At 48.4% G+C, this 27,953-nt stretch overlaps 2 protein-coding genes and 3 non-coding genes across 6 annotated transcripts in view; all 5 read right to left on the bottom strand.

Moving 5' to 3' along the window:
* Positions 1-1,253: 1,253 nt before the first annotated feature.
* Positions 1,254-6,521, bottom strand: HSPA8 (heat shock protein family A (Hsp70) member 8). Of its 2 annotated transcripts, none has more exons than XM_050322799.1 (9): positions 6,434-6,521; positions 5,448-5,657; positions 4,904-5,109; positions 4,665-4,817; positions 3,632-4,187; positions 3,113-3,315; positions 2,649-2,847; positions 2,168-2,400; positions 1,254-1,740 (listed from the first exon to the last, which is right to left on the bottom strand). In XM_050322799.1, the coding sequence occupies exons 2-9, from the start codon at positions 5,650-5,652 to the stop codon at positions 1,555-1,557; spliced, it is 1,941 nt and encodes a 646-aa protein (XP_050178756.1). In that variant the 5' UTR covers positions 5,653-5,657; positions 6,434-6,521; the 3' UTR covers positions 1,254-1,554. The 2 variants fall into 2 exon arrangements, with proteins under 2 accessions (XP_050178756.1, XP_050178755.1); XM_050322798.1 differs by having other exon boundaries at positions 6,406-6,497.
* Positions 2,006-2,102, bottom strand: LOC126644200 (small nucleolar RNA SNORD14). Its single transcript, XR_007629879.1, has one exon. It is a non-coding gene; the product is annotated as a small nucleolar RNA SNORD14 (small nucleolar RNA).
* Positions 2,933-3,029, bottom strand: LOC126644199 (small nucleolar RNA SNORD14). The gene has a single exon (XR_007629878.1). It is a non-coding gene; the product is annotated as a small nucleolar RNA SNORD14 (small nucleolar RNA).
* LOC126644201 (small nucleolar RNA SNORD14) lies at positions 3,394-3,481 on the bottom strand. Its single transcript, XR_007629880.1, has one exon. It is a non-coding gene; the product is annotated as a small nucleolar RNA SNORD14 (small nucleolar RNA).
* Positions 6,522-9,332: 2,811 nt separating the features above from the next.
* CLMP (CXADR like membrane protein) overlaps positions 9,333-27,953 on the bottom strand; it is a 39,581-nt gene continuing 20,960 nt past the window's right edge. Inside the window, 6 exon segments of the mRNA XM_050322797.1 lie at positions 9,333-12,820; positions 14,257-14,398; positions 15,863-15,985; positions 16,394-16,558; positions 17,293-17,494; positions 18,167-18,324. Coding sequence (XP_050178754.1) covers positions 12,526-12,820; positions 14,257-14,398; positions 15,863-15,985; positions 16,394-16,558; positions 17,293-17,494; positions 18,167-18,324 — 1,085 coding nt within the window. The 3' untranslated portion in view covers positions 9,333-12,525.

The raw sequence follows: 27,953 nt of genomic DNA, 5'->3' as shown, positions 1-27,953 counted from the left end.
CCTTAGAGGGAGGACAACCAAAAAAGGTGCCTGTGTGCCATTCCATGGTCAGGTGCTGCTATCTGGTGGCCCAGCACCAGCAGTGCCAGTAGGGTCCCCAGCCACCCCAAGCTGAATGGAATTCAAACCCTGCAGAGCAACACTTATTTCCCACCCAATTTTGTGGGATTAATGAATGCATTGGTTATTCCCCTAATTATTATTAGGGGGTTATAGCAGCTGGCAGTGCCCAGGGTGTTGCAATCAGCAGGCACAGGCCGAGGGGACGCTGAGGGACAGTCCTGTTGTTGTCCTGTGCCAAGGTCAGCTGGGACAGGGTAATTTGTTCACAGTGGTTTGCCCAGGGCTGTGATTGGGGTGTGGGATGAAAAGAGGGATGATCACACAGGGATGGTTCAGTTCCTGCTGAACAGGGCTTGCACAGAGGCCTCTTCTGCTCCTTACCCCATCAGTAGAGCCTGGAGGAGAACAAGGAGCTGGGAGGGGACACAGCCAGGACAGGAGACCCCAAGGGACGCCCCAGAACTTGTGGGGTCACACTCAGCATAAGAGAGCTGGGGGAAGGAGGAGGAAAGGGAGACAGGGGTGGGATTTTTCCTCCCTAGTCACCATTAGGTGTGAGGAATAAATTTCATGGTTTGCCTTCATTTTGCCAATTAAATTGCCAAGCACAAGCTCTCCAGCATTGCTCTGCCCCCAGGTACCACACACAGCCCTGGCACTACGACCCAAAAATGAAGTGTGGGGATTTGAATACCACAGGCAGCTGAGAGTGGGGTTTGCCTCGTTTGGAAGTGACCTCATGGAGGGATCATGCTGATCCCTGGCTGGGATGCACAGGAACAGCTCCAAGCTGTGCTGCAGGGTTAGAGTGGACAGGGAAATGCTTCCCTACTGACAGGGAGGGCAAACTTCAACACCAGGTCTCTCCCAGCCCTGCTCAGGCAGAGGGACTGGATTAATTCCCTTCCTGCTGATCCTGTCCTAGAGGTTTTTACGGACTGCACTTGCAACTGAGAACTGGAACTCTGTTCCAGGTTTCACTGGGACCAGACTGCTTCTATATAATTATGATACATTAATAAATATACCAGCAGTTTCCATGAAGTGTCTATACTGCCTCTTACTGCTGACAAGGCCGCCCAAAACCACCTCTCCCCACCCAGCAACAGTTTCTCTGAACTTTAATTATCTTTATTTACCCTTCTTTTCCCTTTATTTACAAATACAAGTAAGTGAAGACAGAGACAGTGTGATGCCCATTAAATAGCTTTTATTCTTTAGGACATGAACTGCATTTCCACTCATTACAGTACTGTAAAGTGCAATGGTTTCATCTCCCTCCTGTGCACACTTTCAAGTATTTAAAATGCCCAGAAAATGTTTCTTTTTTCTTTTAATTTTTGTTTTCTTTTTTTTACAGCAGCTGAGTTATGGAGTTTTAATCTGGCAAAAACCAACCCAGATGTGCCTACAGGTTTGGGTCCTTCACTCTACCCCCCACCTGGGGGTCCTCCAACACTAACTGCTAGTGGAATGCATTTCCCAGTGTCCTTAGTCCACCTCCTCGATGGTTGGTCCAGAAGAGGCTCCCCCAGAGGGAGGAGCTCCACCACCTGGGAATCCTCCAGGCATCCCACCGGGCATCCCTCCAGCGCTCTGGTACAGCTTGGTGATGATGGGGTTGCAAACCTTCTCCAGCTCCTTTTGCTGGTGCTCAAACTCCTCCTTCTCTGCAGTCTGGAAAAGATAAGAGCTCGGTTAACTTTGCTCTCATTCACGGAGCACAGCCCAGGGACAAAACAGGGTTATATATTCCAAGAATCCAGGCTTATTTTCAGTCCAGATCATTATTATTTTAGCTTATGCTCAGCCCCACCAACTTAGATTTGCATTGGATAGGTGCAAGGTAACTGCTACTTTGTTCAACACAACCTCCTGTTGCTCCAGGAGCAACATGTGAGGTCAAAACCCAGCTGGAAAAAGGAGGGAGTGGAAGCTGTGGTCGCTCAGACATCCAAGGAAGGAACTTGGACCAACACAAGTCTTTCGACTTCTGGTGGAAACTACGAATGGCTTTGGAATCACTTTCATCACAGCAACCAGCGCTCCTCCACCCTCCTGGAGCAGCCCAGCCGGGACACCAGGAGCACGGAATGTCACCTACCTGATTCTTGTCCAGCCAGTTGATGATCTCATTGCATTTGTCCAGGATTTTCTGCTTGTCTTCATCAGAGATCTTGCCCTGGAGCTTCTCATCCTCCACAGTTGCTTTCATGTTGAAGGCATAGGACTCCAGGGAGTTCTTGGAGGACACCTTATCCCTCTGCTTCTCATCCTCTGCCTTGTACTTCTCTGCCTCCTGCACCATCCTCTCAATGTCTTCCTTGCTCAGCCGGCCTGCAGAACACAGGGTATGGTTTGTGCTCAGTCACAAATTCACACAAGTTGAAAATTACACATTTCTGGTTAGTTTGGGCAGGCAAAGGAGGCCCAGAATGTGCCTTCTTAGGAACTCAAGAACTACTGCACCAGCAGCAAACCAAGGCTCACTGCTTTACATCAATGTGAAAATGCCAATTACAGCCAAACTGTGATTAAAGGGCACAGTTCCAGCCTCCCACCCTCAGGAACATGTGGGTCCTTACCCTTGTCATTTGTGATGGTGATCTTGTTCTCCTTGCCAGTGCTCTTGTCCACAGCAGACACGTTCAGGATGCCATTGGCATCAATATCAAAGGTTACTTCAATCTGAGGGACTCCTCTGGGAGCAGGGGGAATGCCAGTCAGCTCGAACTTGCCCAGCAAGTTGTTGTCCTTAGTCATAGCACGTTCTCCTTCGTACACCTGGTGAGCAAAACCAGCCAGTTATGTCATTAAGGTTGACATTATTAAACCATAATGAACTATTCATTATCCTGAGGGGATGTGGTCGCTCAGACATCCAAGGAAGGAACTTGGACCAACACAAGTCTTTCGACTTCTGGTGGAAACTACGAATGGCTTTGGAATCACTTTCATCACAGCAACCAGGGACTTAAGAACTGCCAGGACACACCACCTCTGGCCTAGGAATTACTGGAACTATCTCATCCCAGAGCTCCGTGCTTACCTGAATCAGCACACCAGGCTGGTTGTCAGAGTAAGTGGTGAAGGTCTGGGTCTGCTTGGTGGGGATGGTGGTGTTGCGCTTGATCAGCACTGTCATGACACCTCCTGCTGTCTCAATACCCAGGGACAGCGGAGTCACATCCAGCAGCAGCAGGTCCTGCACGTTCTCAGACTTGTCTCCAGACAGAATTGCAGCCTGTACAGCTGGGGGGAGAGAAAGGATAAGTATTAGGAGCCAGACAATGCTACAGATAAACTTCATACTACAGCTATGCACATGGCTCGCTCAGACATCCAAGGAAGACTTTGGCCATCATTAGACTTCTGGTGGAAACTACGAATGGCTTTGGAATCTGATTCATCATTGCAAGTCCAAGGAAGATTTGCTGGTTTGAAGAGCTTTAGTGACCCAGGTGGAAAACACACAGCCTAACACCTGCACTGCTCTGAGACTTAACCCAGCAGAGTTTGTACCACCACCTCCCACAGCTGTAGCATGTAACAGTGACATTGCAGTTACCTGCACCGTAGGCCACGGCCTCATCAGGGTTGATGCTCTTGTTGAGCTCTTTGCCGTTGAAGAAGTCCTGCAGCAGCTTCTGGATCTTGGGGATGCGCGTGGAGCCGCCCACCAGCACGATGTCGTGGATCTGCGACTTGTCGAGCTTGGCGTCCCTCAGGGCCTTCTCCACGGGGTCCAGGGTGCCTCGGAACAGGTCGGCGTTGAGCTCCTCGAAGCGAGCCCTGGTGATGGAGGTGTAGAAGTCGATGCCCTCGTAGAGGGAGTCGATCTCGATGCTGGCCTGGGTGGAGGAGGACAGGGTGCGCTTGGCGCGCTCGCAGGCGGTGCGCAGGCGGCGCACGGCGCGCTTGTTCTCGCTGATGTCCTTCTTGTGCTTGCGCTTGAACTCGGCGATGAAGTGGTTCACCATGCGGTTGTCGAAGTCCTCCCCACCCAAGTGGGTGTCCCCAGCAGTGGATTTCACCTCAAAGATCCCATCTTCGATGGTCAGGATGGACACATCGAAGGTGCCGCCGCCCAGGTCGAAGATGAGGACGTTCCTTTCAGCACCCACCTGGGAGAGATCAAAGTTCATTAATTCACCTCCTACTGCTGGGTTATCAATTTTCTGTTTGCCCACTAGACAGCTAAATACACATTATATAGACTTTATTACAGCTTTCAGTAGTTTTAGAATACAAACCTTAGCTAAGCACCTTTTGAACTGGATTTCTGAAATGTTGTTAGTATTTCTTGTTAGGGATTCCAACAGATAAGGACTTTTAGAACATTTTATCTGTACAAAATGTACTCAAGATTTAACACATAGCAGGCACATTGTTTTATGTAACTGAATCAAAGGTGCTCAGAGGACTCAGAAGCCTTGAAGCTGTTCCAAGAAACGTGGAATTGTAAATATGTTTCATTCCTATAGTGTTGTGTGTACAATATGTAACTTGTGTTTCATTAAAGAACTGCTTTGTACTTGTTTATACTCAAAATAAACCAGAAAATGATTTCCTTAATTTAGGTAACAGCGACCACTCCATACCTTCTTGTCCAGCCCATAGGCAATGGCAGCTGCTGTGGGCTCATTGATGATTCTCAGGACGTTGAGCCCTGCAATGGTTCCAGCATCTTTCGTGGCCTGGCGCTGGGAGTCGTTGAAATAGGCAGGGACAGTCACCACTGCGTTAGTAACAGTCTGCAAAACAGCAACCAACAGCTCAGTTACCCTGTCAACTGCTCACAGAATTACTCACAATATTCCACTTGAGTCTTAAACCTCACCTTTCCAAGATAAGCCTCTGCAATTTCCTTCATTTTGGTTAAAACCATGGAAGAGATTTCTTCTGGGTAGAAACTCTTTGTCTCGCCCTTGTACTCCACCTGCACTTTGGGCCTGCCAGCATCGTTCACCACAGTGAAGGGCCAGTGCTTCATGTCAGACTGGACCACAGAGTCGTCGAATCTGCGCCCAATCAACCGTTTTGCATCTGGAAAACACACCATTTCACCATTGTTATTATGTTTATTCATTATTAAAACAACAAATTCTTCCTAAAAAACGTAGAAAAGCCAGGAATATTATCCTTAATCTGGAATTATTACTGTTTGGCTGCAGACACTATGTTTCACCTCTTGGATAAATACCATCCCTGCAGATTAATTAATTAGCAGTAATCTAGATGTGTTAATCGTGCTAAAAGCAAATTAAGGCTTTTGAATTGCAAGAGGAAGTTCTAACCCTGCTATTAGTAATTACTGTAATCAGGTAACATTTATCACTGTGCTGAGTTTCTGTACACCAGGTCTGCTAGTCCTGCAGCCTTACCAAACACTGTGTTGGTTGGGTTCATGGCCACCTGGTTCTTGGCAGCATCTCCAATCAGCCTCTCTGTGTCTGTGAAGGCCACGTAGCTCGGTGTGGTCCTGTTCCCCTGGTCATTGGCAATGATTTCCACCTTCCCGTGCTGGAACACGCCAACACAGGAATAGGTGGTGCCAAGATCGATCCCGACAGCTGGTCCCTTCGACATCTTGTCTGGAAAATAAAATAAAAAAAACCGGTTATTTTAAGATCCCTTCCGATCTAAATCTCTCCGCTGCTCCAGGATGAGCCCTGCAGTGCCATTCCCGTTATCCGACGTGGCGCCGGGGGCACACCGGGTGCATTCCCACCTTCCGCCGCTTGGCGTCCCTTGCGCCCCCTCCGACCACGTGGGGCGGGACTACAATTCCCGGCGTGCCCCGCGCCGCCCGCACCGCGTGACGGAAGCAGCGCGGCGGGCCCGGGGGCCGCCGGGAAACGGAGTCCCTGGCACAGCCCCAGCCCCGTGCGGCACCGGCCCCGCTGCGAGCCGCCCTCCCGCAACACCCCGTACGTGGCCGCTTTTCCGCTCCCTCTTCCTTCCTCCCCACCTTCGGGCACTGCATCCCCCGGGGCGGCCCCTCAGGGAGGACACTGGCGCGCTGCGTTTCCCGCAGTGCTCCCCCGCTCCCGCCCGATTCGTTAGGAAGGGGGAGGGGGGGAGTGGAAAAAACCACCCAGAGAACAGGGGAAAAAAAAACGGAAAAAAAAAAAACCACCGCGGCGGCCAAAAACGCGGCCGCACCCACTACCCCAGCCCGATCCCCTTAGCGATAAGGGCCTTTCTGAAGACACAAAACCACCCGCGCTCCCCCCAGGCCGACCCAAAGCTCTAAATCTCCCTCTCCCCGCGCCTTTCCCCACGCAGCCATACCCCTCCCGCACCCCCCGCGTGTCGCACAGTCTCCCCCAGCGCCGTTACCCGCAGTCGGGCCCGGTCTGTTTCTTACACAGGGTCAAGGGCTCTGCTCGGCTCCTGCTCGCCCAATGCCCCGCGCCCGCCGCGCCGCCCTTTTATAGCCGCCCAGAACCTTCCAGAAGGACACGCCCCGCAAGCCTTGACCCAGCCAATCAGCGCGCGGGTCCCTCCCCCTTGCCCGCCGCTGATTGGTCGCCGCCCGGCGTGACGCGCGCCGGAAGGGGGCGTGGCGCGCCGGCCGGCCCCGCGTTCTCGAACCTTCATGCACTTTCCCAGTGCCCCCCCCAGCCCGCCGTGAGCGGGGCGGGGCTTTCCGAAACCCGCGGCCAATCAGAGCCCGCGTCTCCGGTGGCGACACCCAGGGGCGGGGAGAAAGAGAGCGCGGCAGCCAATGGGTGCGCAGCGCGCCCGGGGGGTCATTTGCATATTTCGCAGCGGGGCCAATGGGACCGCCGAGAGGGAGGCTCATTTGCATAGAGGGAGAGCGGAGGGGGGGGAAGGGAAAATGGCGGTGCCATGCGGGGTAGAGCCCGCAGAGGTCCTGTGGGGTTAATGAGCGTTAATAATTAAGAGATCCTGTGCCCTCAGGAATCCCCCTCAAGGAATGGCGGCGTTCCCCGTTGCCTGTGCTCGCAGCCCCTCCCCCGCACGGTGAATCTCCCCGGTGCAATAAGCGCTGCCCTCCATGTTCCCCTCAGCAAGGCTCCCGCGCTTAGCCCCGCGCCCTCTTTGCTCTCCCAGGGAACCGCGTTTGCGGTGTCTTAGGATGACACAGGGTTTTCCCGCAGAGCAAAATCCCCCTCAGAGCCTCCCTGCTCCAAACATCCTTCTCCATCAGCAGCTCCGAGCCAAGCCAAGGCACGGGGTGCCCCCCCCCCCCGGCATTGCAGCTCCCAGCAGGGATCATTTCTGTGGAAATAATGGCACTAACGTGGAAAGCGAGCTGTCCCACGTCCCACACCAACACCGGGATGGAGCAGAGGTCAGGAATCACCTGAGGTCGGGCTGTGGACTCCATGCAGTGTTTACACGGCATGAAGGGCGAGTGGAAAAGTCAGGTTGTGACCGGGAGGGGTGAGCACAAAGCACATGTCCTGGCAAAGCTCCTCGGCACGGGATAGAGTGACTTCCAGAGTCACAGAAATGCTTGGAAAAGGCATTCGTGGTGGTGCTCAGTTTGGCTTTGGGCAGAAACACTGCTGGTGAATGCTTAGAAGGCCAGCACAGGGCCACACACACACACTAACAAATCCCTCAGGCATATCCCAACAAATGTTTGGGATACCCGAGGCCCAAGGGTTCCAGCATCCCTTTTTGCTGGCAAATTGCAGACTCTGTGGCTCCTCTGCTTGCTGGAACCCGGGTGGCAGTTTGGAGTTGGAATTGGGGTGAAATGAGGGAGAGGATAGGGAAAGGGGCTCCACGTCACGGTGCCTTTAAAGATCAGAGTGAACCATCACCCCGTACCTGAGCAGGTCCACCCCACCCTGTCCAGAGTACACCTTGCTCTCAGGTTACACCAGAGATGCTCCAGGGTGTAAATCGCACTGAGCACACCACACAGCGAGTCCCGTGGGAGCAGTGCTCGACAGCCTTTGCTTGTAAATCGTGAGCAGAATTCCAGAGGAATATTCCTAAGAGCAGCACTTACCTGCCCCTCGAAATTCCACAGTGACATTTGGATGTGCAACCACACTGGGCAGAGCAGGGTGATGCCAAGTGAAGGAACAGCAGTGAGTCAGTGCAGGGAGGAGGGCAAATGACTCATTACGTTAGAAATTAAACTCTGTTAACAAACTGGACCAAATCAGCTCATTTACTGTGTATCAGAAAAATTAAGGCTTGGCAGGCTGGGCACTGTTAAGTATTTTCTCTGGAGTTTCTTCAAATTATGGATTCCAGTTATTTTTGGACGTGAATTTAGTACGTTAGGGATCAGGCACTGCTTCTCCTTTAAGAGTTTAAAACAGAACTGGGAGGAGAGCAGAGATTATCAGAGCCATTCCTGCTTATTTATACAACGCTTGCATCTGCACTCCCTGGTTGAAGTTTGAAAATCACACATCTTCAAGGCCATCCCTTCCCTCTCCCACCACATTCTCCCCCTCCAGCGTGCCAGTACAAACGGATCCAGGTTAAAAATAACCCCAGATTCCTGATACTGCAGGAAAGCATGCAACTGCTCAACTCCTCTGAAAAATCCCTAACCAGGATTTTTAATGTCAGCAGCTCCAGTGGGAGCATTTCCTCATGGATCAGGGACAGCCAGGGCACACCTGGGAGACCTCTGTGTTTTGGTTTAAATCCCGTCTGGGTTATGTTGCAATTTTGACTCCCAGATTTCAGTAAGGAGCGTTGCTGATGTGGGGAGACCTCTGCAAAACACCCTCGGGGTGAGGAGGCTGAGAGAAATCAAACCACAGTGACGTTTAGTTACCCCTAAATCCCACCTCCAGCTCCCACACTGGCGATTCCTGTTGGCTGGCTCAAGCTGTTTTATCTGCAGAGAAGATCTGAACTGTCTGAGCAGGGGTTAGGTGGCTGCTCAAGGTTTCCTTGTCACCTCACAGCTCATGAGATCAGTGAAACACGGGGTGGTTCAGCAGAAAGGTCACAGGAGTGGGAGGATAATGTCACCACCACGGGGTTCTATCTGTGCTGGCACCATTTACCACCTCCATCCTCAGCCAGGTGAAAGAGCTGCATGCAAGACAAAACACTTGATCCTCACACATTTCTCACCAAGGCCTGTAACTTAGACTGAAAAATACCCAGGAAAAAAAAAAAACCGAAACAACCAGCTTCTCCATGTTTCCATGCAAATATGCAAATAGCCCTTGTTGGCTTAAAAATGGTATTTTTAACTCCATATTTTTTTCTCTTGGAGTCAGCTTGACAACACTTAACACATCACACCACAGAAGATGGAGCACTGTGCAAGATGAGTTGAGCTGCAGCACTTCAGCTGCAGCACCTTTATTTATAAAACAACCAACCAAAAAAAAAAAATTATGAAATCATTGATTCAAAGGAATCAATAATAAATATTTGCTTTCCTCTGAGCTGTTCAGACACAGTACAAGTACACCAATTATAGCAGGTAGAAGAGATGGAAGCTTAGTTCAGCTGCTGAGAAATAAAAGAAAGCTACATAACATGGTCTGCATTTAATCACACAAGTAATAACTGGTATATGACAGTAAATGCTTTAATACACTATTTTACAAAGAGTTTGGCTTATGGTTCATTTGCTTCCCTTGTGCAACTCCTGAAAATAGAATACCTTTGGAATGATCTCTTTCTCCTGTTCCCTTCGAGTAAGGAATTTTCCCCCTGGGTTTCCTGCTGGCAGCTGAAGTTCAGCACTGACTTTGTGTTCCCCTGGGAGATCACTGATGTGGGAAGCACCTCACAGTGTTTCAGATTTAGTGATTTTAAATCACTGTGGTGCCCACGTTTCCTAAGCAGGGAAATGTGGAAATTTGCAGATCCCTGGACAGCAGGTACCCGAACTGCTTCCCAGCAGGGCTTGGGACAGCCAGGAATGATCACACACTCCAAGCTTCAGCGATTCCTCCAACTGACCTTCACCAAAAGGCCCATAAACCTTTCAGCCCCTGCAGCCACACTGATGCCTCACCAGGCAAGGAGTGATTTCTCTGCTCCAGGAGGGCTGGGACACCAGGAGAGGGTTGCCACAGCTGATCTATCCCACAGCTAATTCCCAAAGGCCTCCAGAAACTCTGCCAGGAGCAGGCTGGAGCATTCTCTGAGCCTCCAGGCTGCAGACAGAGGATCCTCCTCCCTAATAATTACAAGTCTGGCCTGTGACTCAAAGCCAACCCACAGCCCTTGGTTCCCAGGCTGGAACCAGCTGAGCTGTTGGAATTGTCACCCCCAGTTTGTGGTGAGGAGCTCCTGGTTGGCCAGGCATGAGAGAAGCTCTCTGGGGTTTGTGAGGATCCTCAGCTGCAGCACAGGTGACAACAAAGCACAATAAAGCAGCCACAGAAGAAGCCCCAAACTGCTCAGCCATCCTATTCCTGCTCCTGGGATTTCCCCAGCTCTGGGGTGGCTTCAGGGCTCAGGAAAAGAGCAACTGCAGAGGAATCACAGGCACTTACAGCTGCTGCTCCAAACAGCTGATCAGGAATGTGCTCCTGGAGCATCCAGGGCAGCTCTCTGGGTGAATGAGAGAGTATCCAACACCAGGAGCTGCCCTGGAAGCAGCAGCTTCTCAAACACCTCCTGCCTGTGACTCAGGATTGTCTTCCCTGCACAACATCAGCCAAGGGTTGACTTGGGTAGAGAAAGCAAGTGAAATTTTGGTACATCTGATGAAAATGGGTGACTGCTCCTAGGAAAAGGAGTTCTCACACAGTACAGGGCAAGTTTGAAATCTATTTCCCATATGGAAGCAGCCCAAGCAGGGCTTGGCTTTGATCAGGTTGTTTAAGATCTCAAGTGAGTGTCATGGTTTGACAAGTTATAATTCTGGCTCTCAGTCAAAAAAAGAGATAAATTACAGTCCTGGAGTGAAAGAATTATAGATCTGTGGTTCTTCTGTGCAGGTCCATCTTCTATAGACTCATCCCACAAATTGGAGAAAACCTTCCCTCCCCTCAAATGGAAAAAAAAAAAAAAAAAGTCCACCCTCTTTTTCTTCTTTTTCTTTTAAACAGAAAATCATCAGTCCAGGAATACAGGAATCTAAAACCTACAAGCTCAGTGTCTTGTGTGTAGCAGTGGCCAGAGCCAAGTCCTTCAGAGGAAAATATAAATGACAGAACTCTTCATCTGCCTCCCATCCTTTCCTATTGGCCTTCAACTTGAAGTGCAAGACTTTCTATCCCTTGCAAACGTTTATTCTGGTTAATCACAAAAAATATTTTGTACAATTCTTGCGGTTTTTTAAGAATCTTGCTGAAGGTTTAAGCCTCAGCTATGGCACGTGGCCCAGCATTTGGTGTAGGAGTGGGACAGTGCACACCAATATCTCCTAGTGGAAGCATCACTGTGCTTGTTTACCTGTCCCAGGTGTGTTTTCCTCCTGTCCTTCAGTCTTACCTGGAGGTCACCTCAAGAGTGCTGTTGGTTCAGTCTCGGGAAGAGCTCTCCATAAGGCTCCTACAAGCACAGCTCACCCCAAAACTGGGGGATTCACCACCTGCCAACGACAAATACCTTCCAAATGCTTCATCCAGGCTTTTTGGTAGATTGGTGGCCCTCCCCTCCTGAGGAACTGCCTCCCTTCTGGATTCAGGGCCCAGTTCTCATCTCACTAAGGCTCATTTGCCACAGACACCACCCCAGAGGGGTTCCTGTGGCTTTGCAGTGCTGGCCATGAAAGCAGAGCAGGCTCCAGGCCGTGTCTCTGGGTGCATCAGTAAGTTTATTCTGGCAATTAAAGCACCTCTGTTTTCTTGACATAAAAGGTCCTTTCTCTTTAATACAGAGTTCAGTTCAGACACTTGCCTTAATACTGCATCTCCTGACCTTTTGGAGTGATCCTTTCATTTCCACTTCAGTTCCAGCCTCCAAAAGCATTTCACTGGGAGACTGGATGCAGAAGATGTGAAGCACCTTCAGTCCCCTTTGAGGCTGGACACCAGCCTCCCTTCAAATTCTTCAGATGAGACCATGCATCTTGGAGAAAATTCTCCAAAACCAGTACAAGAGACTTCTCCCTCCCCACAAAACCTCTCTCTGGCATATCATGCACTTTTATGTCTCTGTTGATCCCTTTTAAAAAAAATCCTGAGGTTTGGTTTCTTTTCACCTGCACAGCACTTTTGCTGTTGCAGTTTATAAATGCTTGGTGTTCCATTTCCAAACAAAACAAAACAAAACAACCAAAAAGAGATAATTTAAAAAGAAGCTCCCTTTTCCCTCAAACGCTTCCCCTTTTCCCTCAAACCCATCTTTCTTCAAGAAAAGAAAATCCTGGATCAGAACCTCAGTGCTGGAAGATGGACGAGAGTTTAAGTGGGAGGGCTTCTTGTGGTGCGAATAATCACAAGTGATTAAAATTAAGCTGACCAGGAAGATAATTAGCTAATCTAACAACTCCTACGTGGCTGGTGGTGTGTGAGGTGTTTCTGGGCAGCAGGAGCCTGCCGAGGGTCACACGGTCTGGAACGCCCGGCTCTGGGCAGGCACCATCACCAGCGTGGCTCCCATCTTCATCAGGTTGTTGTAGTCGACCTTCTTTGGCTCCATCTCCTTCCCTTCCATCTCCCTCTGGCTGTACTGGGGAGGGGTGAGGTGGGGGGTGGCTTCCGTGGACAAAGTCCGCTGGCTGCGGGAGGCACTGTTGGCTGTGGACCTGGTGGAGGAGGAACCTGAGCGGGAGCTCCTGGAGCCAGAGGAGGAGGAGCTGGGCTTGACCAGATGGGCCTTGGGTGCCTCTGCATCTTCTCTGCAACCAAACAGACCACAGGGACTCAAGCACCACGAGAGAGAGAGAACGGAACCGCTTACTCATTTCACCACTGCAATAAGCAGTTGCTTCCTGGAGCTGCAAATCACCAGCAAACATCTGTCCAGGAATGTGTTTTCTGTTGTCTGCTTTCTGAATTCTGTGCTCTGTAATTTGGTGGACTGAACCCCCCCCCAATTCCCTGCAGAGCTGTTGGTCAGACGGGTTTGGAATATTTAAATACACGCAAATACCAAGTGTCGCTGCGAACAGCTCAGATAGAACTGTCTGCTCTGTAATCCTGACTCATAATGAGAAATGGCCCGGGCAAGACTAGCTGAAACCAGTTCTTCCACTTAAAATAACCCGTGGGTAGGGAAAGAAGTGCAAGAACTGGGTCCTGAGAGACAGAGAGAGAGAGAGAGAGGATGTAACAGTCAGGCGTGAAAAGGTGATACAAGAGGGTGAGGCTCCAACCGAAAATTCATGCAAGATGTGAAAGCAGAGAAAACAGGAAAAAGGGAAGGAATCAGCAGAGACTGCTTTCAGGCTGGCAGCCTGAGTGTGAGGCAGAGGAATCAGCTGCTGAGGGGATTACAGAGTGGTGCAGAGATGTCATATGAGGGCAGTCATACAAATAGACACAAAGATGGATCAAGGAACGGGGGTTGTTTCTTCCAGGGCGGGAGCAGCTAAAACGCCTTCCTGGAAATAGATCTTTCCAGTGCTTTCCTTCCTGAGGAGTTTAGGCTGTGGGTTGGCTGGAGACCAATCTCTGCTTAGGGGAGTTAAGGGGCAGGCCTGGAACAAGATGAGCTCAAAGAACATGTGTCAGCATTGCTGCTCCCCTCACACACAGCTCAGCGATTGCTCACCCCTGCTAAATCCAGAGCACAGTTGTTCAAAAGACTCAAGGAAGACCGAGAGAACCTGCCTGTCTTGGAGCATTCCCAAAAAAAAAAAAAAAAACAACCCTGCAATTGAAAAGGAGAAAGGAGAAATAGAAGAAGGAGAAGGAAGGAGGAGAAAGAAGGAGAAGGAAGGAGAAAAAGAAAGAAAGAGAAAGAAAGAAGGAAGGAGAAAGAGAACTTAAGCCCCCCCAAACAAGTGGGTTGGATTTATCAGCATAAAAGATTATGCAAATGCTTTAAAACGCTGAAATTGCAAATGTGTGAGAGAATAGTTTGTTTGGTTTCAGGCTGATTCGCCCTGGGGGTGGGGGGGGAGGTTTAATCTGATTTTCTGGAAGGTCTTCACAGAGGTTCTCACAAGTGAAGAAATTTGTCAGTGCTATTTCACAGAGACTTTAAAAGCTATTTAGAACAAACTTTGGCAACACTTATCCCTACTTACAGCTACTTAAACCTACAGCGAAGAGATGTGTGAAACTGCAAGGAGGGAGTGTGGGAGGTGGGGGATTAAGTGAAAGGCGTTACCTGATTTCATTTGGTGCCTCCTCTTCCTCATATCTCTTCTTTTCTTTCCTCCTTATCGTCAGCCTCACCACCAGGAGGAGGAGGGAGAGTCCCACCACCACCCCACACGCTGCCCCGGCGATCATGCCGATATTTTGGGCATCTGTTGTCCAAAAAACAGACGTATTAGTCGATAAATTCTCACTGGAGTTGCGCGGTCAGGTCCTAATCCCCGCTACCATTTACAGCACCGGGTATAAATCTGAACAGAACGTGTCAGGTTGTTTATTTAGGTGTGTCCCCACACAGAAGCTGAACCAGTTTATCTCCAGGCATTGTTGCTGAAGCTGAAGCTGAGAAAAGCGATCAGCTCTGGAAGGGGGGGATCACAAATGCCGTGGGTCAGAGCCACCGAAAGTACAGACATGTGAAACCGAGCAGATTCCTGGAGGCACAAGAGTGTTTGAACTATGAATGTTTCCCCCTTGAGGATTTCCTTTTTCCCCCCTTCAACTTACCCTGAAAGTATTACAACCCCTTTTCCAGAAGGAATTATTTAATCGCGGGGGGAAAAAGCGACCCGAGCTGGGGTGGAGAGGAAGAAAGAGGTAGAAAGAAAGAGCATCCCGCGCGTGGCATTTTTTTTCCCCCCAAAACAGAAAAGATGAGACATTTCCCAGCGATTACGGGCCCTGGGTTGATACTTTATGACAACTTCTGGTCGGTTTAGGCTGCGTTTGGCTGAAAGTTGTTCCCTCAAGGGTCGTCCCTACGGAGGGTTTAGCAAACCCGAGTGAGGTTTTAAATCAATTCAGTTCAATTGGTATAAAAGCTGCCTGGACGCTTTTACTTCAGATGCCTGAGGCAAACCGGTTTTCCTTGCTGCATGACCGTATTCCAGTTATTTCAGGCTTGGCCGGGCAGAAAAGTTCCAAAGCTGTGGAATCTCCAAGAAGAGACCCAGCCATTAGCGGTCTTTTATCACAGCACTTCCAGCTCCTGCTGATCTCCTTTGAGAGCTGCTAAACTCTGTCGTTTGCATTTTTAGGTGCTAAACTCCACCCTTTTCCTGGCATGAATATGCAAAGGACACTCCACCCTCGATGGGTTTTAATCAGGTAGGACACAGATTTTAACTTCTGGTGCTCAGGACAGAATTTATGAAATCTGGATTAAAACCAAAATGTCACCAGTTGCTTTTTATCCTCCACGTTACTCCGTGTCACCATCAGCCTTTCCAGCTGTCTTTAGATAGTTTAGTGCCCTGAGTGCAACGGATAAATAATTTGGAATTGAATTGATGGAGTATCCACAGAGAGAGTGGCAGAAGTACCTCAAAAGCTGCAGACTCTGGAACCTTTAACTCACAGTTTTCCCTCCCCCTTTTTATTTCATTAATCATTCTGAAAATCAACATTTTTAACAGATCAAAACATCTGAGCCCAAATGCTGGTTTTGTCACTTTAGGTTGTGGGGGTTTTATCACTGTAGGTTATACAAGAGGGCTGCTGTACAAACCCTAACTGCAATAAATAAGTATAAATAAGAACTATTTAATGGGATTAAAGTATAAAAGGGCAAAGGTGTGGCCCCACGGGTGTGAACCCCGGTTTGTAGCAGTACTTACGCTGCACTGTCACCTGCACAGCACAGCTCTCCTGCCCAGCCTCGTTGGTGGCCACACACTGGTACAGCCCTGTGCTCATCTGCGTGAGGTTCTTCAGCAGGACTTGCCCAGGATTAGAAATGTCTGAAACAGGAGAAAACACCGCTGGGATTAATCAAACAGGCTAAAAAACCTTAACCGTGCGTGGGACGCAGCAGCACAAATTGAACTTCCAGATCAAATCGGTCCCAGGGCAATCAAAAGGTCAATAAAACATTGAACAAACTCCTGGTGCTCGGGGTGGAGCACCCCACAAGGTGCAGCTGCAGCAGTGAGAGGAGCTGTGGGATCATCCCTGTCACTGCCCCCGAGGGATCCCATTTTTAGAGCAGGCCTGTGATTGTCCACGCTCACAGCCACGTGGGTGTTATCTGGCTCTGCACGCTCCCAGAACTGCCCCAGCTCACTCACTGAGTCTGCAGTTGAGGAAATAAATGCCCCTCTGGAATTGAGGAAATGCCCCTCTGGAACTGAGGAAATGCCCAGACTTACTGACTCTGGAGTTGGGCGGGAGGTGCTCGGCTCTGTCCTCCTCGTTGAGGCGCTGCCAGCGGTAGGAGATGGGCATGGTGCCAGAGGCAGAGCGGCACTGCAGGGACAGCTCCTTCCCTTCCAGCATCTCCCCCTCCAGCCAGCACTTGGGCTTGGAAGGTTTCTCTAGGAGGAGCAGAAGACAGGTCATGCAAACACAGCAAACTCCTCTCTTTGGCAAGGTGCAGCCACTGAAGCGGCTTCCAAGAGCTGCCTTCCCTGGAATGCGTTAAGGAATCACACCAGTCATGGGTCTTTAAGGGACTTAACCTGCAATTGTGTGCATAGGAGTGACTTTATAATACTCTGTGGAGCTCTACCACCACATTCCTCTTCTAGGCACTGTTTAGAGACCATCCTTTGCCTCCTCCTACTTCCCCATTTCTTCCTTCTCCCCACAGAGTCTGTCAGGACACGGCACTTCCTCCACGGCATCACGGTGTGCATGGAAAAAGCCAACCTGTGAGCTGACTTCAGGGAAAGGAAATGCTAATTATGGCAGCTTATTTGTCACCTCCTGATCACTGACTTGGGATCAGGTTGGGGTCCTGGGACGTGAACTCACAGCCCACAGCAGGGGATCTGGACAGGGTGATCAGCCCAGTTTGGGTGATGAGATCACAGGGATAATTTGGAAAGACCAGTTCATATGATGCTGTGGATAATCAATTATCTCAAACCAAGTCTGTGGCCTGTCCTTTGCCAAAAAAAAAAATGCAAAGGCAGATCTGGAGTTGGACAGGGAAACCTGACTGTGAGATGTCTCTGTGCATTTATAGCCTGCTGAAATAAATCTCTCTCCAGGAAGTGAGTCTAGAATTACTTTTTTTTTTTTTTTTTAAGCAATAAAGTGTCCTTACCTACCACCTTGAGGGTGATTCGAGCCCATTCATACTGCCCAGCGTTTTTAACCTTGCAGATGTACTTCCCTGCATCGCTGGACTGCAGGGAGATGATCTGCAAGGAGGCATCTCCAGCCAGGAAGTTGGATGTGAAGGAAACACGGCCTTTCTGCTCCTCGTTCAGGTCATCATAGACACGGCCCCCGGAGTAGGTGATCACCTGAGGGGCACAGACAGGCACTGACAGCCAGTTGGGATTGTACTTTCACACAGAACAGCAAATAAAGCCTTTCCAGGAACTCCAGACCAAGGTTCTGCCTGGTTAAGTGGCTTGCCAAGGGTCACACAGGAAGCCTGTGGCAGGGTGGAAAATTAAACCTGGATTTCTAGTCTGAGAATGGTATACATAAAGTGTATTTATGCTAAAGATTTATGTTGGAGCATTTATACAACTGTCAAAATAGACAGCAGCTCATGTCACAATATATCAGAGCAGTCTGTAGGCTTGGCTGAGCTAATTTAAGTTACTGCAGACCTCATTTTTTATAAGTACTGAACTACTGTATTTTTTCCCTGGAACCAAGGATTCAAAAACTGGGCCTGCAAAACCCAAGGTCGTCTTGGAAAACCTGCAGGGCCGTTCTGAACTTTAAACATCATCAATCACCCCCGGATAAAGGAAACGTGATTGTAACAGAACCCGTTCCAACACAGCACGTGTGGACATCAAATCACTTTCATTCACCACAAATCTCTCTTAAATCAGCTGTGTTTTCTAAAGGTCAGCAGGGTAACCTGCAGAGAGAACCACAGGAGTGTTGTTGAGGAGTGTTGTTGAATCAGTGGTTGGTGTGTTGGGGCATAAATGAGACGATTTCCTGGGCAAACTTACCGCCTTCTGCACGGTTTCCGAGACGTGCAGCAGCCACTCGATGTCCAGGCTGCCCTGCTCCAGCAGGCCCAGGCGGTGGTGACAGGGCAGGGTCACGTTCTCCTCGGCCACCCTCTTGAACTCAGTCTGAGCCTGGCACACCCAAAGAGAGCAGGAAGCTGGACAAACAGATGCCAGAGGTCACGGTGGTTCAGGACGCAGCTCTGCCCAGGGTTTGGATGGATTCCTCCTCGCTGGCTTCCCAGCATCAAAGAGAACCCACCAGCTTGGCTCCCTGGGCAGATTGCAGCTGATCAAAGGGGACAGTTCTACACACACAGGCATTTTCACGCTGCTGTTGGAGCAGGAAGAGCAGATGGCTTCACACTGCAGAGCTGTCAATACTGAAGTCACACCCACACCCTCTGCGCACTCCAAATTTCAGATAAACCCCTCAGTTTTGCCTTCACCTCTTATTACCTTGATTTATAAGCAGCAATCCCACCCCAAAACCCTTCAGAGCCCATCGTTTTATCCCTGTGTCAGTCTGACAAGGCTTGGAGTCTCTTCTCTGATGATGCTGAGATAATAGCATATAGTATATAAATAAAATAAATACATAACATAACATAAAATAAAATACTTATAAAATATTTTTATAAAAATATTTTAAAAATATTTATAAACTAAATATATAAATATAAAAGCATATAAATAAGTGAAAGTATTTCAGCACTGGAAATAAAAGAACAGCCTAGGAGGAGGAGGGTTAAAGCTAAGAAAAAGCGTGGTACAAGTAGGACAGGGAAGTGTCTTTGAACAGCAACGTCAGGAAAAAAATGTAAGTTGTCGAAACCCGTTTGTCAGGATTTTAAACAGAACATAAAAGGGGAGGAAAGTGCCAAGTGGACCCACTAGAGGGAAGCAGAGCCCTTTAAATGTCAGCCAAAAATCCCAAAACGTGTGTTAAGGCCCTAAAACCTGGCCCAGGAGAGATGATACATGGCAGAAAAATAGGATGTTCGGCCAGCACTGCGTTAGGCACTGTCTCTTCGAGTTGCTGCACTGCATCCATGCTAAAACTGAACAAAAATCAGGGCTCGATGCTTGGCTTTGCCCATCTCCAACTTCTAAATGTGGACATACCATGGTGAGTTCAAACTCACTTAAAACTGACCCAAAAGGTCAGAGGTGTGGAAAATTACAGGCATTTGGGGTCAGGGATCCCCCCAGGTCTGCTCTGACACCCAAATATTTTCCAGCCGAGTTTCCATGGGGATTTCTAGGGCTCAAACGCCATCTGCCTTTTGGGTATGAATCCTCACAGGGCCTCTGGGTTGTTCTTCAGTTTTGCTGTTCAAGGTAAAATCCTAAAAACACGTTTTGTTTTTGTTTTGGTTTTTTTCCCCTGTGAAATGAGAGATTAAATATTTTGCTTTTTGGGCCAAATGTTGTGAAACTGGGAGAGTTCACAGCCCTGGGAAGTCACATGTGTGACTGAACACACAACCCACAGCAGGAGCATGAGAAGTTCCAGTTACACAGGCTGAATGTGTTCCTATACTTGTATTTAAATAGTGGATCCTCAACCTTCCCTTTACCTTGAAGCGAAAGATAGAGAGAAAAATGACATCCAACACGACACTTGTTCAGCTCTGTTCCTTCAGGAGCGACTGAGAAAATTCCTTTAGGAATTTAGGAAATTTAGAACTTCGCTTTTAGAAAATTCCTTCCTTTCCTGCTCCCATTCTCAGATCCGACCGTCCCTCAGCTCCTAATTTATACTTCCCAAAACACTTCATAAAAAGGTATCATCTCCTACATGCACCTTTATAGAACACCTGGAATTGTAAGAAGAGGTGGAGCCTTGCAAAGGGTTTAATCTCTGCTCCCTCCCCCTTGCACTGATCCCGGCGTGAATTGATGACAGTGAAAGCTCCTTTTCAGCCACATTAGCTGCTTTCTTTAAAGGGAAAAGTAATCCCGTTCATCACTGGATTCGCTGCTCTCAGAGCTCCATCTGCCAAATACAATTACACGTCGCTCTCCCCTCAGCTCCCACTGCTGCCCTCATTAACGCCGGCCCTCGTTAGATGGTGATCGATAACCTTAATTTAACCACCACAATGGGGACCGTTCGCATCACATTTGCAGCGTTGTCACAGCCCCGTGCAACACCGCATTGTAAAATCTGACTTTACTTTGAAAGTCTCGATTGGCATTAAAAAATCACCGTTTGAGGGGGTGTAAGAAATGTTCATTTTCATTCCTTTCTAGCTCGGAGACAAAGCGGTTTCAGGAGAGCCCACGGTCTCGTACTGCTCCCAGCAAACATCCCTGGATGCGAGGAAGAGCCTTGTGCCTCTGAACTCATCCATTTAGAATGGGAGTTATCAGGGAAATAGTGACTACAGATTCCTAAAGCCTCCCCCCCCTTTTTTTTTTCTTTTTTTCCTAAAAGTATCTGTAATCAGAATATTTTGGAGCCGATTCACCACTGAACCAATAACCAGACTCTCACACCCTGTGCATACTCTTCTACAGTATTATTTTTAAAAGTCTTATTAAACCACCCCTGACTTGTCTCTTTAATCCTTATTAGTGCTGTAACAATGCCCACAAGCTCCCAAAGGAGTTTAAATTTTGCAGGTGTTCTAAACAAGACACTTTATTTTCTTCCCGGGCATCTAGAACTGTACAGAATTAAAAGGAAGCTCAAAACAGCTTCATAAAAGTACCCAAAGAGGTGCCAGTTACAGAAATTACCCACGAAAAATCCAGAGAGAGCTCAGGGTGAACAATCCTGATGTTTTCCATGGTTTTGGGGAGGGTCTCGCTGTAACAAGCAGTGATGAAATGGAAATTTAACTTTAGACACATGCTGGAATTTCTCTCCTATACCTCGAAAAGAAAAAGCAGCCAGAAACACATGCAAGTCCCTTCTAGGTTATTAAAAGTGGTTTATTACTCAAAGAAGAATAAATGCTGTCTGTGTAGACGAGACCTCGCAAGAACAGGGTCGAAGAAATGGGATGCTTTGAACTAAATCTCCCTCCTTCCCAGTTTAAACACGTGGATGGCAGAGGAATTTGCCCCCTGGAAGCCCCCTTTCCGTGCTGGATGGTGCCCAAGTGGCTCCAAAACCTTTCCTTAGGAAGCTCCGCAGCCACGCGAGGGCAGAGCCCGCCCGGAGCCTGAAGGGCTGGATGGGGCTCGCAAGGGACGAGACACAATGGGTGATGTTCCCAGAAATGCCACATGTTATATGCAGGCTCCGCGGTTCTTACCCCAAAAAAAAACAAACCCACCCTCTTCCCCTTCCTGTGGGCAGCTCTTTGTGCTGCGAGCAGCAATTTGGGAAGCGATTCCTCCAGCTTTACTCAGCCCCTGTCCCACGACTTGGGAGGGAGGTGGGATTGTTTTCCCTGCTTGTTCCAGCTGCAGCATTTTGGAAGACTACAGAAAATAAATAAATAAATAAATAAATAAAAAGCCTCGGGTGCAGTGCCAGGCTTGGTGCCACGCCACGGGAGAGCATGTTCAGTATTTTAGGGGGGAGACTTCGCCTTGTTTGACTGTTCCCTCTGTTGTTCAGAGCACTGACAACTCACCGACACCCCGCAGACAAGGACAAAGGCCGTCTCACCCCTCACCGCTGCTCAAATCCCCCAGGAACACCGAGCAACAAAGATTTTTAACAAGCCCAAAGGCAGCACAGGCAGTGCCCACACAGGTTTGCCTTGGGGGAGGACACAGAAAAGGGGATTTCAGCCCTCTCAGACCCTTCTGCCTCACACGCACAGCAGATTTTGAAGTGGAAAAAAAAAAAAAAAAAAAAAGAAAGAGGTGGGCAACAGCCTGCATCTCTCTCGTGGAAAGATGTCAGCCTGAAAGTATTTCCCAGAACTCGTTTCAACATTTTGCAAGGACTACTGATTTCAAAACTGTATTTCGAAGGAGTTTGAATTTCAGCAGAGTCAGCCCTTTGAAATGGATGTGGAGGGAAGGAGCAGTGTCCTGTACAATACTGAGTAAATTGGGACTGTGTGGTTGGCCTTATCACAAATTCTCATCATCCAAAGTAGTGATTTCATGCCTGAATCCAGGCCCTGCTCACACTTAATCTCATATACCTGAAGCTCACTTTATTTTCATGCCCATCCAACAACAAGTACATGTCTGTACACAAACACACCAGCATCAAATACACACTAACAGACAAGCAGAATCAAAGTGGAATTAACTGTTTTGCTGACATTTTTATTTGCAGGCAAACTCACATCCTAAAAGCTGAAGAGCTTCCAGATTTAAATCTTTCATCAGGTTCAGAAGGTTTGGATTAGGGAGCAATGCCAAAAATAGATTAGACTTTTAAAAAAGTAATAAGTTGTGCTGTATCACTTAACTGCTGGAATTAGGAGGAACAGCCTGGGCAAGATTCAGAGAATCAAGATACAAGAAATGCATAATCATCCTTTGTAAACCTGGCCTGAACTGTACCTACATTTGGGGTATGAATATCCAAAACGGGTCTTGAAAAGTTTCAGCCGCTCCAGCGAATTTTATTCTTCGGCTACACTTACTATAATTTATCTTGGCTTTTTATCAAGGATGACATTTGCAGCAGGCTATTCCAAGGCACTGATGTCCGAGGAGGAGTAGAAATAAAACCTGTAATTTTTGCTGCAACTTGAGACGTCCTCTCCTAGCACCAGACAGAGGGAAGAGACTCAGGAGGAGACTCAGATCTTCCCTCCACCAGCAAAAGCAGGAATTCCAGTGGTATCCACACACAGAGTTTATACACTGTCTGAACAATTTCCATTCCACCTGAGATAGGTGCTCTGTCTGCTTTTGTTCATTAATATCAGAATGTTTCCCGGGTGAGAGTGTGACAGGAACAGTGAATAACCACTGATGTCAAGGCTCATCACATCCCCTCTGAAACAAGAACAGTCCCCTACAGACAAGTTCTCAAGTGCAACCAATAGTTCTGTGCTCTGATTTATTTAGAGGCTTTCCTGGGATACTCTTAAAAGTCATTTCCACATCTGTCATTCCACTGTCTGAAAATGGGATCCTTCTGAGAAGGAGGTTTTGGCCCTGTGGTGCTCTGAATGACACGTTCTGAAAATCCAGGACACCTCAGTGCATCCAACAGTCCCGTTTTGTAGCTGGTCTCAGCCAGACCTGCAGGCTAAACTCATTTAAGGTACTCATTTAAGTACCTCATTTTAGTAAAAACAATTCAAATCAGCTAGAACTCCCTACTTAAAGCTTAAATTAGCCCAGGGAGAATAAATATCCACAGAACTACACCAGAGTGTTCTTTAGCTGAATAATCCTGCACTTTTGCCCCAGTGTTTTGTGCTAAAATCAAAGCATCTGAAAACAGAAGAGGTCTAAATTATGTCTACGCAGAAATAACATCTTGGAGAATTAAAAACAAAAAGCCCAGGGCAGCCTACCATGTTGCAGCTCTGAACCACCCCTTCATTCCAGGAATTTAAGACATTTCACATCTGTTGGAGCTCAGTCCTGCTAGAGCCTTGGAGGAAATGATTTACTAAGTTTCCTTAGGAAGAAGCAAAAGCCTCCCCCCCTGCCCAGTGCTAATGAGTAAAACCTGAGCATTTTGCAATAAGCAAATTCAGAATTTTCCATGCCTGAGTAGGAGGCTGACAAGGACTTTTATGGCCAAAGAGTTCCATCCCGAGGAAAACTTTGAGAGCTGCCTGCGTGACTTGGGAGTTAAATCAGCTCAGTGCTAAAGACACCCCAGACTGGTTTGACAGTCAAGTATTCAAGGCTCAGTGGGCCTTAAAAATCAAACTCTATTGAGAAGCCAAGCATCTTCCCCCCTCTTAGTGCTGTTCTGTAGTGACAGGCACATCAGAGCTTTGATCTCCCCTTGGACTCTTCCCTCTTCCCCCAGTTTCTGCTGTGGAGAAAGGACAGAGAATATGTTGGTTTATTCCAGACTCAAGAAGGTCGGCACCCCACTCATCCTCAGACCACACAGCCCTAATAGTTACCCTGACAGCATCTGGGGCCAAAATAAACATGAAACGGTGTCCTCCTCCAGACAGCTCTTCTGCATTCTTTGCACAAGTGGGGGCGGGCCAAGTCTCCTAAGGATAATTACCCGGGCCAAGGCTGTGCTCTGGGACATCTGCTTTCTGTATTCCTTGGCTGGCAGACACTCAGGGGCCAAGGGTCACCTTCTCCCGAGAGCCCCAGTGCTCCCAGTGCCCAAGCCCTGGCCCCAGTGCGTGCTGCCTGCAGCCTGCTCCCCTTTGATGGCAGGAATTTCCTTGGGAAGCAAAAGCATCCCAAATACGACAGAAAAAAAAAAAAAAAGGCGAGATAAGAGTCAGCTCCCCCCAGAATGGGCTGGCTGTGGCAGAACAGAGAGGTCAGCCCAGCCCCAGCCCCAATCCACACAGCCCTGCAGAGGCTCTGTAAGTGGAACCACATGTGCTTGAGGAGCCTGTTCAAACAGAAATGAAGTCCTGCATGTGGCAGAGTTTCCAAGTGGTGACGTGAAGTGTTTGGAATTGAAACTGCAGGGGAGTGAGGAAGGCCTGAGGAGAACAGGAAAAAAAAAAACACCCCATTTCACAAAGCAAAGACTCTGATTTTTAGAGGTTTGCAACAGCTAAGCAGCAGTGCAGGAGGGGGCTGGAATTTGACTGGTGATACACGGGTCCTGTCAACAGAAAATCATGAGCAGTTGCCCACCAATCCTTCCCTGGGCAGTCTTGGAGGCCCCAGGGAAGCGACTTGAGGAATAATTGGTACCAGCACAGTGTCAGTGCACACAGTGTGGGGGTGAATGTACTACTGATGTCTAAATGACGTCCATCTAAATGATGTCCAGCCAGGGCAAGTCTGGGTCTCACAAATGCCCCCAGCAGCAAGGATGCAAATTCCCAGAGGATAATCCACAAAGGAACCCCTGAATTTAAGACAGATGAAAGACTGATCCTGCAGCACCCAGAAACCACATGCAACTAAGGATCTTACCTATACATTCATACAGCCAAGAGGTAGAATTCTATCCCTGAAAATGCCAACAGAAGGTTTGCCTTCAGCACCAACCCACACAATGGAATCCAAAGTCTATGGAAACTTGGGAATACTGGGGAAAAGCCCATTCAAGCATCCTGTTAGCTGAGGGCCTTCCCAGGCAGCTCTGGGTGTGCTGTGGCTTTCCTTTTCCTCCTTGCACTTTAAAAAACCAAGTGCACGTAGGAGACTGTGGGTTTACATCCCTGGAGACCCGAGAACAGAAAACAAGGCACCAGAACTGCATCTTCCAATTTGATGGTTCAAGGAGTGCTTGTGCAGGGGAATGTGTGAAATCCCTTTGCCTTTAGTCCAGGCAGTTTTATCAGTAAAATGGTCCAGGTGTCTTCTGTTTATACAGCAACACAGCTCAGCCAAGCCTTTCAGAAATGCAGCTGCTGATCTCAAGCTGGGAGGACTAGATGTGTGCAGAGACCTTGCCAGTGCAGATCTCAGATTCCTTGAGGGATGAAGCACCTATGGCTGCCTGGTATTCCCTTTCTCTTCAAGCCCTGTCTGTGAGATAAGATAAATACAATACCTCATGCACCTTAAAGCTTTGTATTGAGGGAAGCAAGAAAGCTGCAGGTTCCATCCCTAAACATCAGGAATTTTCACTCCTTTTTGCCTGGTTTCAAATGAGGCTTGAAAAGTGTGAGAAGGAATGTGGTTTCAATAATAATTTCTAGGATGTCTTTTGTCTGAGAAATGAGGCCTCTGTCTCCCAGGGAGCCTATTGTTGCTGTCAGTTCAGGGACACACAAATGAAGGCACACAGAAATGAAGTTATCTGCCCAAGGCAGACACCAAGCAGAATCCAGAATACAAACCAGAAGAGACAGCAACAAAACTGTTTTCAAAATAGTCTTTGTCCATCAGATCTTTCCTCACCCATTTTGAAATCCAAGGAGTGGGTTGCATCAGCTGAGGTAACTCTGAAAATTGGGGAGAGAAGAAGAGACTTGAGAGATTGATAGAGATTGCCAATAAAACCAATTGTACTGAGGATTCCATCTCCTTTTTTATATCCCTTAGCCAAGTGTAAGATGTTAACCAGCAAGCACTGAACTAATTGTGCTTTTCTGCTACTTTTTGTCGTGGAAATCCAGCTCATTTTAAACTTGCCAAAAAAGGTATCAGGAAACCCAGGGTATTGACAGGTGAACTTCATCCCTTCCTGCAGCTTCCTCTCAGATCTCATTTCCAACAAATTCTGACGCAGTTTTAAGGTACAGCCTCCAGTCCCTGCTCAGCACATCCCTGTTACCTCCACGAGATGTTCAGTTGTGGGCTCCTAATTGCACATAACAGGGAATGACATCTCACTCCTCCACGACAAGCCCCGCTAATATGATACAAAATGAATGCCTAATGTATTAGCACTCTGTCACTTTTCATATCCACTCAGCCTCAAAGCCTGGGCCACAGCCTGCCCTGAGGCAGGAGATGAACAGCAGCAGCTCCTCCCCATCACCCCCAGAAGTCTTGTGAATGAGACATTCAACTTAAACACTTCAGAGATGAAGCCGAGGTTGAGTCTCCGAGCTCTGAGCACGGGACCAGGAACAGCAGCAGCTCAAAACTCTGGGAAGAGTTGTGGTCACAGGCACTGTCAATCCAGCTCTTTATTTCTCACCAGTGCTAGCGTAGTTTGGATCAATTAGTTCTTATTTACTGACTTCAGGGGTAAGAAAACTAAAGACACACATTCTCCTAATCCTCATCTCTCACTGGCTTCACTGTGAATGAGATGGAACTAAAAAAGGAGATCAAGTTCTTAATTATCTTATCACTGTGGTTCAGTTCCCTCCCTGTGTCTCCCCTGGAGTTTGGCACATCCCTGTACCAGCTGCAAGCAGACTCTGAGAACATTTGCATCTTTTCCCTCACTTTTTCCACAGTTACCAGGAGTTTTGGCATCTGGACACGACACTGAGGTCTCAGACGAGTGGAGGCGGAGCCCCAGGTCCCACTTTCTGAATCAGAGCTGCAAATGGAGCAAGTGGGATTTGCTGAGGAATGTAAACCCTTCTGCAAACGCTGGGAGAGACGCCCAACTGCATTTTAGGAAGCAACTCACTGGAGTTCTCCACGCCGTGTATGAGTTCACATTGCACTGAACAGCCTGATGGTGCATTTGGAGAGGCCCCGTGCTCCAAACCATCCCCAGCCTCTTCCCAGGAATATTTCCAAGCCAAGGAAAAGCCTGAGCACTGCACTCCTGAGAACTTGCACTGGCTTTAGAGAGACAAGCACAATCTGGGAAGCATTCCCCCTTTGGAGGGACAGCTGCTGCAAGGGAGCCTGAAAGCCAGGAAAGCACTGAAAAATCAGACAGGGGAAACAGAGAAATGCTCTTTAACACAAAGTAAAACACATTCCTGCATGTGTATAAATGTTTTTATTTTCAGGGGCTGTCAGGAGCAGCTGAAGCTCAGGTGTCCTCCTGCCCTGACACAAGGCAGAGGCAACCGGTGTGAGGAGGATCCTGCTCCCCCCAGGGCTGCAGGGTGTGATCTAAGGGCCAAATTCCAGCTTCTGGATCCCTTCCACTTGACAACACCCTACAAACCTAAAAAGGGCATGACTATGCAATAAACTTGTTTAACTGCAGCAGTGCTGCAGCCTAAGAGACAGCCTGAGAAAATGAACAAATACTAATTATTTTTCTGCTTCTGTGAAAGCTTTGGAACATTTAAAAACATCAGGAAAAGCATGTTTATTGGTTTTTCAACTTATT

This window comes from Myiozetetes cayanensis, unplaced genomic scaffold (genome assembly GCF_022539395.1).
Source record: "Myiozetetes cayanensis isolate MyiCay16 unplaced genomic scaffold, myiCay2020 scf29, whole genome shotgun sequence".
Classification (NCBI taxonomy): Eukaryota; Metazoa; Chordata; class Aves; order Passeriformes; family Tyrannidae; genus Myiozetetes; species Myiozetetes cayanensis.
This window is presented reverse-complemented; position numbering and strand designations above follow the sequence as displayed.